At 38.3% G+C, this 11612-nt stretch overlaps 1 protein-coding gene across 1 annotated transcript in view; it reads right to left on the bottom strand.

The window, feature by feature from the left end:
• Nucleotides 1–5846: 5846 nt before the first annotated feature.
• Nucleotides 5847–11612, bottom strand: part of LOC136258477 (uncharacterized) — a 36762-nt gene continuing 30996 nt past the window's right edge. Inside the window, exon 9 of the mRNA XM_066051787.1 lies at nucleotides 5847–6359. Within this exon, the coding sequence (XP_065907859.1) occupies nucleotides 6035–6359 (325 nt within the window). The 3' untranslated portion in view covers nucleotides 5847–6034. The remainder of the gene's footprint in view (nucleotides 6360–11612) is intronic.

Genomic DNA, 11612 nt, shown 5'->3' with positions numbered 1-11612 from the left:
TTATAAATAGGTGGATCTCTGGGTTAGTAGGGCACTGAAGAGCAAAAAAAAAAAAAAAAAAAAAAAAAAAAAAAAAAGGTTACCACCTAAAATTGCCAAAAGTTCATAAACAGTTCACAGATTACTCCAGGTTCATAAAAATGTTCATAGATTATTTCAGGTTCACAAACCAGCCAAAAGTTCATAAAAAGTTCATAGATTATTTCAGGTTCACAAACAAGACAAAAAGTTCATAAATCTATGAACTTTATTCACAGCATGGCAACACTGGTAATCTAGGCTAAATATAGAAGTATGTCTCTAATATTTTCGTTTGATGGATTCACGAGCGAGTTGAATGTTGTGTGTGCGCATTCACTAGCAACCCCTGGTGATACCGCGTAGTAGTGTACATAATTTACAGTCATTTTCGTGTCAGTTTAATACTGGTAAACTTGTGACGAAGGTTTAAAAAAAATCATTTAGTGATGGGGGGGCAAATGCCCCCCCTTGCCCCTCCTTAGCTACGCCTCTGGTCTGGGGGCATGCCCCCTAGGAAATGTTTGAAAAATAGAATCTAAAACACTGCAATTTGGAGACATTTCCACATAAAGTTCATAATATTTTCTGCCTGTAGATATTTTATATACTACCTTTAGATTAGGCCACACCAATTGGTAATTATGTTTCTGGTCCTTTGAAAATCAGTTTTAGGTGCGGGCGGGCGGAATTCAGCAACAAAGCACAATGAAGTGACTGCTCAATTAGAGTACTTTTTGTGATTTACTGACTGTTCTATTAGAGTATATCGATCCGTACTATGCACTCTGCCCATTTCTTGCAGGTTTTCAATGATAAAATACAAATTATGACACTTAGATAGTTAGATTTAGCATACTTGTTGCAGCCCAATATTTGTTTCTGAAATCCAGCTTTTTCAAAAAGCTGATGCGGGCATTTTACCCATGTATTTCTGAAATTTCACATTCTCCAAAAAGGATGCGGGCGGTGGACCAGAAACATAATTACCAATTGGAGTGGCCTTATAGGTATGGCTCTGAAGCATTTTGGTAATGGGGGGTAGGTACAGACAACCAAGTACATGATGCACCTCTCTCACAATTGCACAACACTGAATAGGTACATGTTAGAATAATAATGTTGAAAATTTTGAAATTTGAACAATACAAGATTGAATCTGAGAGCATTTCAATGGAATTGTGAACCTGAATTAAGCATTGCCATACATATTAACTACACAAGTAGATGTATGAAGCCCTTTAAACAGATCAATTCACTTCATTGTATGTATAGGTGCAGGCAGAATTGGAAAAATTCCATAACAGAGCCAACTACATGCTTCCAGTGAATGTTCTCTAAGAGTAGTTAGCTGACTGCTCTATTAGAGTATCTCGATCTTGTAAACCTCCAATGCTGATCCGGATCCTTGTTGCATAAACTTTAGCATAAATCCACTGATAATACCTTGGAAAAACGTACGTTTATAAGGTGGTTTTATGAGTATTTGTATTATTAGTGATCATATAATTATGCTAAGACAAAATTTCATTATAATACTCAGCATATTGATCAACTAAAGCCTAAATATGAAGGGGGGGGCTTCAATCCCCAAAGCCCCCCCCCCCCCCCCCCCCCTGGATCCGCCCCTGGTATGTCACGGAAATCCGTCAAATGGGTCGGCTAGTTTTAAATACTAGTGTCCTTATAGCTGCAGCAAAGGGGTTAGTTTTACACCATGACAGCAACTGGCTAAAGGAGAATGGTGGACACCTAGAACTGTCAACCTACTGGGCAAAGGGAAGGCTAAGAAAACTTGGATTTTCAAAGAGAAGAGTCACGACAAAAGCTAGTCTAACTCATGTAGACTTTGAAGAGCGCAAAGCTCAGTTTGTATTTGATGCTCAAGCAATCATAGAGTTGGAAGAAATTCCTGATGACCTAGTTGTGAATTGGGATCAAACTGGCATACTCTATGTCCCTGTCTCAGACTGGACAATGGAAAAGACTGGTGCCAAGAGAGTTGCGATAGCTGGTCAGGAGCAAATGATAAGCAACAGATCACTGCTGTGTTTGCTGGAGCTATATATGAATGGAACATTCTTACCACCTCAATTGATATATCAAGGCAAGACACCAAAGTGTTTACCTCCCCTGGATGATGTCCCTTCTGACTGGGATGTAACCTTTACTGAGAATCACTGGGCAAACGAAATGACTGTCATGAGATACCTAGAAAAAAATCCTTTTCTCATACTTTGAAGCAAAGAGGGCTGAGTTGCAGTTGGGTACAGACTTTCCTTGTTTGGTTGTCTATGATAGGTTTCGAGGTCAGTGCACTCCTAGAATCACTTCGATGCTGAAGAAGAGGCACATTTACATTGTTATAGTACCAGCCAACTGCACTGATCGACTGCAACCTCTTGATGTTAGCGTCAATAAGGCAGTGAAGGCATTCTTAAGAAACCAATTTCAAGATTGGTATGCCTCACGTATGTGCCAACAAATGAGGTTACGTCCTGATGAAAAAACACCTTTAGTACCAGTAGACTTAAAAATGTCAATCGTGAAGCCCCTTGGCATCCAATGGATGTTTAACGTGTACAAATACATGACCAGTAGGCCAGACATTATAAAAAATGTATTTCACAAATGTGGCATCAAAAGTGAATGAACAAAATAGACACAATTATTGTACATTAATATACAATATCTATCTTTGATAATTATTATTCAATCAATTTACAATGTGTATACTAAAATTTCAGTACATAATGCTACAACACAGTTGCTGTAAATGGTGTCAATACCTGCTGTTCAAAGCATAGCAACAGATGTGAACGCATGCTGCTTTGTGCAAACTGTACATTGACAGGATTTTGCTTATGTAGCAAAGCTGTGGCAAAAGCAATGCTAAACACACCACAATCATCTCCACCTTCCTGCTTTTGGACTGGCTGATAACTCAACTTGGATGGGCTTCTTCGTGATATCAAAGAGATTTAAACAAATAGTTCTCATTTCTGAGTCCGGAGAGGAAAACACGGAATCATATACTTTAACCTCATTCTTGGCACAAGAGATGGTTGATGCAACACACCAATGAAACCGATTATTCAAGTAAACAATCTGTATACCATTCTTAATTTTTGCTTGCTGTTTGCTGCCTTGTAGCAGAGATAGTTGTAATCCAGAAATGGCTGTAAATTGTTTTTTAAGCAAAAATTGCGTAAAATTAATATGGTGGTCATTAAGGCGCTTTCCTTGTACAAGTATATTCCGGTCTGAAAGGGTAAGAATAAATTTCTCTATTTGTAACCACCATCCTTCCAAAAGATTTATAATTTCTTCGCTGTCAACATGAACCTTCTTTTTAGGATTGCCTTCTTCCTCTTCACCATCAGATTCGTCACTAGATGAGCCAGTATCATCGATTTCAATAGAGGGAGTGCTAGATACATGAACAGTTAGCTTACGAACTGGTACACAGTTAGCTTGTGCTGCACTGCTCGAGGCACTAAGTGCCCCACTAATGGTTGTAGTTTGGGTGTTATTCTTATCACTTTGTGCTGCTAGTGGGGTAATTCCAAGGCAAGCGAAACGTTCCAGTTTGGGCGCCTTCTGCAGTAACCTTTGTACCTTTTGCTTGAAATAATCTTTCACGGGGCCACTAAATACTAACTTACAAGGTACATCCCCTGCTCCAGATCCCTTGAATACTGAGGAGGTGTGTATACACCCATGTAACATAGGATAGGTACATCTGAACTATCCTGGTGTGTATCCTTGGCCTGATAATCAAGGATAGATAAGTTTTGTCCAGTGGGAAATCATTAGTGGAGCAAACAAGTGGCTGCAGGAAGGACTTTTAAGTCTAGTTTCGTTTATACAATGTAATGTGATGGATGCTCTTAAAGGCTGGATTTGTGTCTTCCACACACAATTGCCAATTGTATGGATAACTTTATTTCTGAATTTTTTTTTCCTCCAATGCTCTATGTTATGGTCCACAGCTGACAAAATTTCAATCAATAACTTATAACAAACCTAGATTAGGCTATGAATCATTAAAGTGGTACAATTTGGTGTGTATGTAGAAGACCTTTCTTGCAAATTTGGTCGCAAAATGGCTGGTACATTGAGCACTTTTATATCATTGAAAGTTCTCTCTTGCATGCCAAATTGTAAGGTTACCAAAATTCTCATGCAAGAGGACTCGGAGTAGCATGCAAATGTAGGAGAATAGCACACCTTAAAGAATTTGATTTGATGGCCATTTCAGTGAAAATAGCAAAAAGGTACAGACAGAAGTGATTGAGCAACTTCAGTACAAAGGGCATGTCATGACCTATTTATATTGTACATAAAAAATATTGATTAAGAGGTAGCACACAGTCATACATACATGTGCACGTATCCTATATAAAATATAGCTAGAGGCTCTCACAACACTATTCTGGACACCTTAAAGCTCCACTCTATGACTATACTGTCCTTATTGGAAAGTTGTCCTGATCTCAAAGGCTTAATTGTATGTGTGTTTTATACAAATGGGACTTTAGACAAAATAATATTATTCTGGTTATCACTGTGTCCACATTTCAGAGTATATGAGGCAGCTACTGTACTGCATGGATACCACATATGATGCCCCAAATAAGGCATAACTTCCATTATTTCTTGAAAACATGCTAAGTGAGCTAGATGATAGTGGAACAGGTGTGAAGAATCTAAACACCAGGCAGTTAATATAAACATAGATTAAGAACACACGTACGCTATTCACTGTATAGCGAGTGCTTTATGACATAATCTGCAAGTATATAGCAAGTACTAGTTATTGAGCTTACACTGATGATCTACATACATGTACATTAACTTCTTTATGTATAAAACTCAAATTCTATCTTTAGCACCAATGTTATGGAACATTTTATAATACTGCACCTGATAAATTGTTTGCACTTCGTGGACTTTAGCTAGAGAAAGGGTATATTAACTGAGCTTTTCCACACCAGCAAAACCAAAAAGAAGCAAATCATTATCACCAAGACACTTGATTTTATCATAACAATTTAGAAGCGTTCAACAGGAAAAGGCCAGAATTAAATTTCCTACCAGAAAATTGTGTTTATTCTCTCAAGTCTAAAAGTGATGGTAATCATTATAGTAAAGCTTAAGTTGAAACATTTTTTTAAATAAGCAGACTAAAGAAAATCAAGAGAGCAAATGTAATTGGGTCTGTGACTATAGGGCATGTGAGCACATATAATTTGCCTACTTTTCAAACTCTAATCACCCATAACGTTATGTACCAATGTGCTATGCATAGCTTTGAAAATTTAAGCAGGTATTAAGCAGTTGATTGGCTTTATAATACAAGTAGCAAAATGCAAACATTTTACTCCACTACTGAGATATGTCCTGTTGTGTGACAGGGTGTAGTTTGTGCCCGCAAGGCCTATGACGGTCATTGAGACATACGTAACTATGGTATGCATAATGATGTCTTCAGGGGTTAATGGGACTATTTAATTATTCAGTTTTTTTCTGACATTAATTGTAATACCTCAAATTTGTTAAATGGTCAGGTTATCAAACAATTTTGGGTACAGCTGAAATCCACAGAAGCTATTTTGTGAAATTTGTATGGTTGCTATGCAGCTAATTAAGCTTTGGTTGCTATGGTGAAATGCCCAAGCTAACACCTGTCCAGCAGGTGAAATATTGTTTTAGGTATACAGGACAATCCAAAAGTACATTAAAATAAACTATAGACCATTTTGCAAACTTCACCCTGCTGTCTGCCAGACTAATACAACATTTTGTATGTACATATCAGCAAATATAAAGTGCAGCAAATATAAAGTGCAACAAAGTCAACTTGATAATGTCTGTATAAATGCACATACATGTATCTACAGTAACTAAAACATTTGATACTAAAGGGGAAATATCTCAGTTCCTACGGTTATATAATGTGTGAATGTGCATAATATATTAAAGTTTTAAAATTTACACTGTATGTTGGTAGTGATCATTGAGCTTTGTGCTCAATTATCATTTCTCTCACTCTTTCTATACTTAGTGTATTATCACGATGGTACATTCTGTGGAGCACATCAAGACATCTTAAGATAGTAGAGCTACAGCTGTCCTCTATTTTTTGCTTATCCTGATCAGAAATGAGAAAAATCATTGCTAAAATGTCATACAGGTTTTCATTATTTTGTTTCTCTAATTCCTGCAAATGTGAACTATATTCCATAGTATCAAATTCACAAGTAGATTCATTAATACACTCATCACACTTGCTGAAGATTGGCAATGATCCAGAAACTGGTTCCTCAATGATCTTTAAACTAGCAAGGTAAAAAAATAATAGTTATAGAATAGGTACAGGATAAAAATACTTGCAGGATAAAAATAACTGTGCCTAAAAAATATTACATGACCATATATAGTACTTTTTAAAAATTATTGACCTGATTAGTTTATACCAACTGTAACTTACAGTACTTAGTGAGGATAAAAGGTACATCTGTGTATAAACAAAGTTAACTTGTACACAAGTCATGTGGTATAATGCAGAATCTTAATTCAAATCTAGTTATTTTGAAATAGTAAGAGAGCTAAGCCTTTAAAAAAGGCCTTTTTGTGCACTTTTGGATAAAAGCATGCAACTTGGCACATAGTTAGTTTTCATCATAAAGATCAATTTTCAGTAGGGAGCCACCTCAGATTTGACCTATTGAGACCTCTACAGGTCAATTAAGTACGCGAAAATATATTATCTTACAATAACACCAGTTCCACAAATAATAAACCTTAAGTGTTGGGTATCAAATGATAGCTGACACTTCAGGGAGTGTAATGAGACCAAAATTACACCTGCAGCATGTATTTCATATTAACATATGTATATTAAAGTTTTTTATACAATCAAATAATAGCATGCATTACAATCACGTTATCATTTGTTTTATTGGCATTCTCCCTGACAGAAGCATAGAGCAGTGCACTTTAGAGCAGCTCTCATGCACTTACATTGCCTAGTGCACCCTTTCTTACATCCACAATGAATCAGTTCATGGCACACTCGAGATGCTTCGGATAAAATAGTCCATAGTGGCTCCCAAACAGTGTCACTTCTTTTCCATCCCCAATTTGCAGGATCAGGAAGGTCTTGCATAGGAATTAGTGCCCTCTTCCAGCAAATAGACTGGTAAGTGGCTCGTTTGATGTGCTGCCTCAGTGCTTCTTGAGTAGGAGGGAGATCATCAAGACTCCTTGACTTCAGTTTAAACAAATGCTTCCTACTATCATTAACACTCATGATGTCACATGTACGATCATAGAGCAGTACCACCCACTGTTCCAGAGTTTTCATAGTTAATTCACTAATTTCTGTTTGCATCATTTGCAGGTCCTCAAATGCTCTTGTAACATCAGGGTAAACATTCCCCGTATTCCATGCAGTCTTTTTACCTCTGCCGCAGAATGAAGAGACAGTATCACATCCTGCAAGTGCATGGAACATAGGAAGAGTAGAACAAATTCTTGGTTCCATGTTAGTCACATCTTCGTGAATAGGTATGTATCGGAATTTTGTTCCTGTACCAAAAGCCAGCCACGATTAATCGCATTGAAAGTGGAAATAGCTAACACTACTACATTAGTGTCTACTGACCTTATACACAACTTTCTGCATCCTTTCCTTACAGCATCAACAGCATGGAGAAATAAAGACGAGTATCTGCTTCCTCGTGGGAACAAGGGACTAAGTTACTTAGAACAGCATCAGCTGAGGAACACAATACATTGCTGCCATCAGTTGCATATACACTTTTGCCATCAGCAGTTGGAACTTTTACAGCCTGTTGAGACAGAAACTTAAAAAGCTTGGTTTTGTTATCATCTAGATGTAAAAACTCCTTCCACTTTGAAGGTAGGGTCGTGGAAGCAGCAACTCTTCTTTGAACACCTTTTCCTCTTTTTTCCCTAGTTGTTGCTTTCAAACTGTCTGAGATGTACACATCCCAAACTACATCAACTCTATCAGCCTTCTGCAACTGGGACAACACATAAGAAGTAAAAACCATGTCTGAATATTCTTGAAAAGATTTTGCTCCTCCAGGGTTAAGCATTTGAACGACAGCAGTACCATCTAGGAGTATGGCATCAACATTAGGTGCCTGTAATAACTGTTTCTCTTTCAATTCAAGGCAACAGAGGAGGTCTGACTTAGTACCTTGTCTTAGTTTACCACCGACTGATAATGATGGTGGAGTGGCCTGGTTTTCATGAGCAAAAAATGTGTCCAGATCACCATCTCTAGTTTGACAAGATATGTACAATCTAGAAAACAGATTACAATCATTCTTTAATGACATTAGTTGAATCTTCTGCCTCGTAGGATGACAGTAGACTGAATGATTACTGTAAAGCGCTAGCTTGTTTTTGCTGATTAGTTCAGTAATGGCTTTTTCACATTTCACAAGTCGTTCTTCTACAAACTTTGCATACAGATTAGCACCTAGTGCTTCAATTCCTAACACTGTTTCTCCGACAGAGCTGTCGACGATATCTCGTATATCAAGAACCAGTAAATCTTGGCCCTTTCCAAGAAATGGGTTTCCATGTTGAAATGGGTTTCCATGTTGAATGGGTTTCCATGGGTTTCCATGTTTTTGAAGGAAACCACTAGTTGTGGTTTCCTTCAAAAACCACAACTAGTGACTGCACTTCTTTCTGAAAAGCAAGCTGAGCACTTGGATGCTGTTGATGGTGTAGATGCTTTGCATCTGCATGTGTCACTATTGCATACTCCTCATACTCTGTCACGATTCGAGCAACTTCAGGTCCAGCCACCATCCAGCGCCTTAATGCACAGGGATCAGTTGTCAATCCAATTGCTCCTCCAGACTTTTTAACCGTTGCATTATTCTGCTCATGATATTGGTCAATAGCCATTGCTGAAAACTTGGAAATGGTTTTGTGGACGACAAACTTTCCTGCATGGAATTCTTCTAGAACTTCGGGGTGTTTATTAGTGAGTGACATCATGTCTCGGATGTGTATAGGTAGCCACCTTGAATAGTGAACATGGTCAAGTGCAAACATCCAGGGGGTAATCTTTGACAGAGATTCAATATAAAGCTGAAAGTTTCCTTCACGAATGGACCTAATGTACAATAGTAGCAGAATCTCCAACGACAATGATTTCAACCAGTAGTTAAACATTAAGCTTTGCTGTGCTTGTGCCAAACACCATTGCTCTAATGTCACTTGAGAACCTGACTCAGAAGTATACTCATCATATGCCTCCTTCAGCAGTGCATAGAGACTTGCAGCTGTTACTTGGTGAGCATGTCTAGTTCTTGCAACATGGCATACTTTAATGAAGGAGTCAGCTGTACCAGTGCCTGCAATGCCTGCTTGTACTAGTGCACTAGTCCATCCACTTCCATCCAGCCAGTCTCCTAGTACCTAAGTTTACAATAGGTGTAGTTATTTTCCAGTGTGGAAGATATAGCATGATGTGTGCATAATACATTTGAATTATGTACATCATACATATGTATGGTTTTGTATGTATGCATGACGTATGTATATGTATGATGTACATGTATGTACCCATATATGTTTACCTTTAAAATTGCCATCTCTATTTGCAAACCACCTAGCATCAGCACAAAGTGATCTTCTCCAAAATCATTTGGCCAAGCCCACTGAATCTGCTTGGCAAGTGCATACAACGGCTGGTCAGCAGAAAGAATAGGAGTTTGACCAGGGTTGAGATACTGTACAGTAGTTTTGACCATTTCCATTGAATGTTTAATCATTGCTACAGAATGAGCACTGTCTAAGAACAAGGGTAACAGTGCATTGATTGTAGCTGGTGGAATCACTGCAGTTTGCATGTTGAAATGATAGGCAGACCAGGTTATCCAATCAGATTTCTGTAATGGGCTCTTCTTGAGATTTTCCTTCACTACTTCAAGCCATATCCATTATGCCTTTGTTCCCTCATCAGTAGCATTGAAATTGGTAGGTTGTACAGAGCCATTGACAGGAGGAACGTTAAATTCTTTGGTTTTAAAAGCAGCTGGAAGTACACTAGTATATTTCTGAGGAAGCGGAGTAATTCTTTTTCCATGAGAAACAGTTTGATCAATGATTAGCACACCTTGATCATGACCTCCGAATGTGTGGGAAGGATGTTGCATGAGTGAAATGCCTGTGCCATGAAATGAGTCTTTTGCTGTTGTAGCACTAGGATTGTACTCAAGGTTGTCAACTGCTACTACTGTGAAAAGTCCACTACGCATCTTTGGAGGACACACAACACCATCTAACTCAAATCGCTAACACACTCCATTGCCTAAATCAAATGTCAACTGCAGAAGGCGGTCATATGAAATACAGATACCCAGATTGAAAAATGCATCAATAAGAGATCTTTTTCTAGTAGCAACATGGAGCTTAAATGCCACATACAAAGCTAGTGGCGTTTCACGATCACGATTATGTCGTTCACGACTGTGATTAACAGAATCTGCGCCTCGACAATATTTCACACTGTTGAACACAAGGATTTGAGATATGGAAAGAGCAGCCCTCGAGGTGGACATGCAGGGGATGCTTGATGCTAGGGCCATCTAGAATCATTCTAACAAGGGCCATTAGTGATGGTGCTACAGCTTCTTGTTCAGTTGAGTGCTTGAAAAATCCATCAAACAAATTTTTCTTTTCAAACATTTCTTTGCGCACTATTTGCGCTGCACGTACTAAGTGCATTGGATCATCATCAAAATCACAAGCTTTTGTAAGAGCTACAATAAAATCTTCATTAAAACTGAGAATGACACTATTGCCTTGTAGATGTGCCTGAAGATCTGGGAGTGCTGACAGCAACCTGTATTTGAGCCTTGAAGAATGTATGCAACCTTCAACAACAGCACCAAGCTGTTCAAGTCCATTCTTGTACATCTGTGTAAGATCTGTCAATTGAAAACTGGTGCAATATCTTCCTTCCGAAGGTCTTCCATAAATGCAACTAAGTCTGCTAAAGCAATTCCATGTAAATGAGCCTCACAATCTTTTTCTTGACCAGTGCCTTAGCTCTGTTGTATAGATCCACAAGACATTTCCAATGATACTTGGCTTCTAGAGCAATCATGTCCCCAGGTTCAAGCTTGGCTAGAAGGGTAGTGTCTTTCAAAGCTATGGCACATTTGCGTACTTTTGCATCAATGTTGTATGTTGAAGCATTGTGTAGATCTTCAGATCCACCAGGATTATCGCACAGAAAACACTTGTCATCTTTAAGGTCAATAGATCTGTGACTTGAACGTGTGTGTACAGATGGAGGTGTACTAACTTTCTCATTATTTTGTTGTTTCTTTAGTCGTTCTAACTTTGTCTGGTTAAATTTCAGATGACAGGACTTATGTCATCCAGCGCGGTTCCTTGCCAATGTGGCTTCAATACCACCACCATCATCCAGCTGTTTGGCATGTGACCAAGCTCATTAAAGCTAATTAGCTGTTCCGCTAAAGACCTATAGCCACTACCAGTAATCATCTTCTTATTTTTAACTGCATATGGACACT

This window comes from Dysidea avara, chromosome 6, assembly GCF_963678975.1.
Source record: "Dysidea avara chromosome 6, odDysAvar1.4, whole genome shotgun sequence".
Classification (NCBI taxonomy): domain Eukaryota; kingdom Metazoa; phylum Porifera; class Demospongiae; order Dictyoceratida; family Dysideidae; genus Dysidea; species Dysidea avara.
Note: the sequence above shows the minus strand (reverse complement) of the source record. Positions and strands in the feature narration are given on the sequence as shown.